The sequence below is a fragment of the Octopus bimaculoides genome, chromosome 17 (genome assembly GCF_001194135.2).
Source record: "Octopus bimaculoides isolate UCB-OBI-ISO-001 chromosome 17, ASM119413v2, whole genome shotgun sequence".
Lineage (NCBI taxonomy): Eukaryota > Metazoa > Mollusca > Cephalopoda > Octopoda > Octopodidae > Octopus > Octopus bimaculoides.
Genome location: NC_068997.1, coordinates 31,811,597 through 31,816,450, shown reverse-complemented (window position 1 = coordinate 31,816,450; position 4,854 = coordinate 31,811,597). Strand labels below are relative to the sequence as shown.

Below are 4,854 nucleotides of genomic sequence, written 5' to 3'. Positions count from 1 at the left end.
TATATATATAATAATTATAAGCTTTTAGCTTATAAGTGTTCCTCAAGTATAGGTTATAGAACAGTGGTTCCCAACCTGTGGTCTGTGGACCCTTGGTGGTCTGCAAAGGTAGCACTGAGGGTCCATGAACTAAATTCAAAATTCCATATATATATGTATATATATATATATATATACACACACACACATAAGGATAAGCATATTAAAAAGGGGTCTGTAGGAAAACTCATTTAAATAAAAGGGGTCCTTGGTAGTGAAAAGGTTGGGAACCAATGCTATAGAAAATAGCCTAACATTGGGGGCACTCGCCTGCCTACTCGGTACATATATCCTAAGCTAGAGGGCAACAATAGCATTGACATGAAGAATAGCTTCTCTAGACCTGTGATAAATACATTACATCCCACCTAGAAGGATATGCCTTCACTATCCAGGAATAGGAGATAGCTACTAAATTCCTGATAAACCAAAGAGAAAAAGATACCACCAAACCTCCATGTTATTGTAAAATATGTCAGTTCTGCTATACTAGTGTGGAAAATATCACCCTCATCACCAGCAGCTACCCCAACATGTCTATGAGATACTATTTACCCCTGAGGCATGATATAGTTGCAAAGACTATTTACAGTGCTATCCATAAGAAGGATGGTGCTGAGATATACATCAAAGCCATGTCAGAACCAGCAGGTATTCATACCTTTAAAAACAAGGAATACTGGTAGAACATCCCAGTAAAAACAGCAAACCTGTGCAAACATAAGAGACCTGACATTATTCTATGGGACAAGGAGCAAAAGTCATGCACCGTTGTAGAAGTCAACTGCCCAGCAGACATGAATGTACAATCAAAAAGTCCAGGAAAAAGAGAATATTTATGGTAAATTAATGTGGAACTTATGGCTCTTGTACCTTAACTATGAATTCTCATTTGTACCTATCATAGGTGCATTAGGTTATATATGAACAAATTGGCACAAGAACCTAGAAATGCCTGGTTTCATGGAAAAAGCACAAAAGAAATTGATTTGGATTTTTCAAATCCAATCTATTAGTAGCACAGTGAAAATTTGTAAGACATCTTAAAAAAACTCCATGTGAATAGATGCACACACATGGGTGTATGCATCAGCAGTTCAACCAACACAGCAACTCAACCACATACTTACAAACACTAAGATCTGTCTTAACTCAAACAGTCTTGTCATTTTGTTCACAACTGGCTTGAACTCTCTCAAGAACTTAAATTAAACTCAAAGAGAAATTATACATACCTACATACATCCTCTATTTTGTTAATTTTGTGAGTGTGTATGCATGTGTCTGTGCTTATAAGTGGAACCTGTTAAGTAAATAAATCATAACTACTAAAGAGACAAAGAAAAATAATGTTTGTTAAAGAGACAGAGAAAAATGTTTATTAAATGGACGTACTCATTCTGCCATGATTACACAGACATACAAACTAAGTGTAATGATATGTTTGACTGTTTCATATAAAATGCTAACATTTAATCAAGAAAATGAGTAAACATAAAATTAGATTACAATTAGTTTCCTTTGATACCATTGTAGCCAAAATAATTATTTTGTGAGTACATAACTTCTTTTTTATATATTAAGCAAACAGTTGCTAATAATTTATTGGCAATTACAATTAACTGTTTGAAAAATTTTCATTATAACTTTCAGGGAAATTACCAAAACTTTATTGAGAGTGATGTAGAAATTCAGAACTTAGTATTAGAAATTGGCAAATGTGTTGAAGATGTGGTGAGTAGATGCCAGGTAAGTGACAGCAGAATCTGTAAGTACAGATTTCATTCGGAGATGAAGCATCTTTTAAATTCTCCTCAACTTACTTTGGTAGTAAGAGAATCTCTTTCTTGAGCGGTGAGTATGGGAGGGTGGCTATGGAAGTGACTGGAATCTGTATCTTTTACTTGTTTCAGTCATTAGACTTCAGCCATTCTGGGACACTGCCTTCAAGAATTTTAGATGAATGAATTGACCCCACTACATTTTATTTTTAAGCCTGACACTTATTCAGTCAATCTCTTTTGCTGAACTGTTAAGTTACAAAATTTAATCGTAGTCCTGTCAGGAGAATCTATAAATACAGTTGGTACATCAGTTTGAGGTCTGGAGTTGAGAGGGCCAAGGAGAGGAGTCCATTAATAGTTGATGTCTCTTATAGCTTTAAGAAATACACCCCTACAAGGCTTGAAAGCAATCATGGTCCACTTTGCAAAATATCTTGGGATTTAGTATAAGTGTAAAGGTAGGGTTATTAGATTAATGGTTTAGAGCTTAACATTCCAGAAGTATTTTGCAACAGGAGTGAGTACATAATAGCATAATGTCAGAGATTTAAAAGGGCCAGATCTTCATAATTCTGGTTCTAGTAATCTTTGCTAACATCTAAAGGAAATCTCACGTAAAACCCACAACTGCTGGATTGTTTCTAAAAGGATGTGTCCCCTTTTTAGAGTTAGAAAATATTTCACCTCAAATGTTAATTTTAAATTTAAAAACTAGGTCATGAGATGCTTAATTTTTGAACATCAGCCCCTTATATTTACCCTAGTGTGTACATGTTGTTTCAGTGCCTGTACGCAACAAATATTCTAAGAATCCAGTTATAAGATGTATAATTGAGAGTCACACCTGCAATTAATACTCTTCTTACAAACAGCTGCTACGCTAATGCTTCTATTATGATCATTCTACTACCATAAAAAAGAAAAAGGAAATACAATGTAATCTCAGATGCTGCTAGTAAATGGTCATGGTTGGAATGTCTTTGATCTTATGCTTGTTTAATCAATATTAAGTGAGGGCTAAAATACTACATAACAAAGAAATAAAGTGCAATCACAGAACTCTTTCAGTTATATAGATTTCGCATTTTAGGAAGACAAAGTTGGAAAGGCGATTGACTGGACTTCCACCTTTTAATAACAAATAAAACACAAAGTCAGCCATTAAATGTCATTGAAAAATAATGAGTAAAGAGAAGGACAGCATCAAAGTGGAATTGAATCAATAACTATTACAGATATAGAGTATTTATCCAAAGTCGATGTACTTTCGTAGCTGTATTATTGATTATCGCAATTAACATATTAAAAAGATAATTAATAATTTGATTTATGATAGAATGATATTTGAAATGATATTTAAATACAAGTACTAAGAATGATATTTGGAAAGATATTCATTAAAATAAATTAATTGCATCAACAATTACTTGTAATTTATGAAGAAAGATCAGTTTCTCCTTGAAGCCTTGAAATATTGTGAAGTTAGGTGAGGTTGACAAAATAAGCACCAGTCAAGTACTGAAGTACCTCAAAACCTGTGGCCTTGTGGATATGTTAGAAGTTTAAGGTGGTGAGCTGGTAGAATTGTTAGTATGCTAGGCAAAATGTTTAGTGGCGTTTCATGTATCTTTGTTATAAGTTCAAATTCTGCTGAGGTCGACTTTGCCTTTCATCCTTTCACAATCTATAAAATTTTACCAGTTGCATACTGGGGTTGATGTAATCGACTTACCCCCATCCTCCAAATTTCCTAGCCTTGTGTCAAAATTTGTAACCAACATTAGTAATCATATAAGGCAGAATGGTTAGCATGTTGGGCAAAATGCTTAGTGGTATTTCATCTGACGTTACATTCTGAGTTGAAATTCTGCCAAGGTAGACTTTACGTTTCATCATTTTTGGGGTTGATAAAATAAGTACCAGCTGAACACTGGGGTTGATGTAATCAACTTACATCCTTCCCCAAAATAGCTGGCATTGTGCCAAAATTTGGAACCAAAATCAGTATGTGTATAAGTATCATACATTATCCAAGAACACGTGTATTTGAAAAGGTAATTGAAAGTGCTCACACAAACACTAGAAAGAAACTTCTTCCAAAAAGCTTAGTGGTGTTCTAATAAAGAATTTATAACTTTAAAAAAAATAAATAAAATAAAAATCTTTTTTATACTTAGTAAAACTATATCAAATCATTTCCACAAAGTCTTTTAAATACACACACACACACACGTGCACACACACACACACACACACACACACACACGATAGGCTTCCGCACATCTTCTACCCAACAAATTTACTCATGAGGCATTGGTCAACCTAGGGCTATTGTAAAAGGCTACAGAATGGTACTGAACCTGGAACCACATGGTTGCAAAGTGAGTTTCTTAACCACACACGCATACCTGTGTCTTGTACAATTTAGTTATGGCTGCTTTATGTTCTGATCTGAAATCCTCACACCAGTCATCTTTGTCTTTTATTTCTCTGTCAGTCAATAAAATAAACTACTCATCTCTAGAACTGTAATTGACTATACCCACCCCCACTGTGCTGTGGTGTGCTTGTGCCAATGTTAATTAGAATCTAATAGAATTGAGATGAATAACTTCATAATTATTTCTGTTGCAGGAAGTCAGCAGCAAATTTGAACCTTATAGTTACCTGTGGACACAAGAAAGTGAATGTGAAGACCTTGATGTGATTTTGTGCAAGGCATCAACTAACAGAGAACTGTGAGTAAATATGAAAAATATGTATTTTGTTAGATGATGAGTATGTATGTGTGAAGGAGAGAGAGAGAGAGAATTGAAAAGAAGGACAGGAGGTACCATTTATTGTTTAAGTTGAGGCAAACAGCTAAGTTTACTAACATAAGTTCACTGTAACATGTTAATTAATGAATAACTAATGTGCCACGTTAGTTATGAGCACACCTGATTGGCTGGTTTGTGGCATTGGCTTAAAAGACCAGTTCCTTTTAACCAGACCTTGTATACACTATATATATATATATACATATATATAT

General features: G+C 34.3%; 1 protein-coding gene across 1 annotated transcript in view; it reads left to right on the top strand.

Annotated features, from left to right (window-relative positions):
* The window catches only part of LOC128249716 (uncharacterized), a 113,915-nt gene that overhangs the window by 108,721 nt on the left and 340 nt on the right, over positions 1-4,854 (top strand). The window contains exons 21-22 of the mRNA XM_052974148.1: positions 1,693-1,788; positions 4,458-4,561. Coding sequence (XP_052830108.1) covers positions 1,693-1,788; positions 4,458-4,561 — 200 coding nt within the window. The remainder of the gene's footprint in view (positions 1-1,692; positions 1,789-4,457; positions 4,562-4,854) is intronic.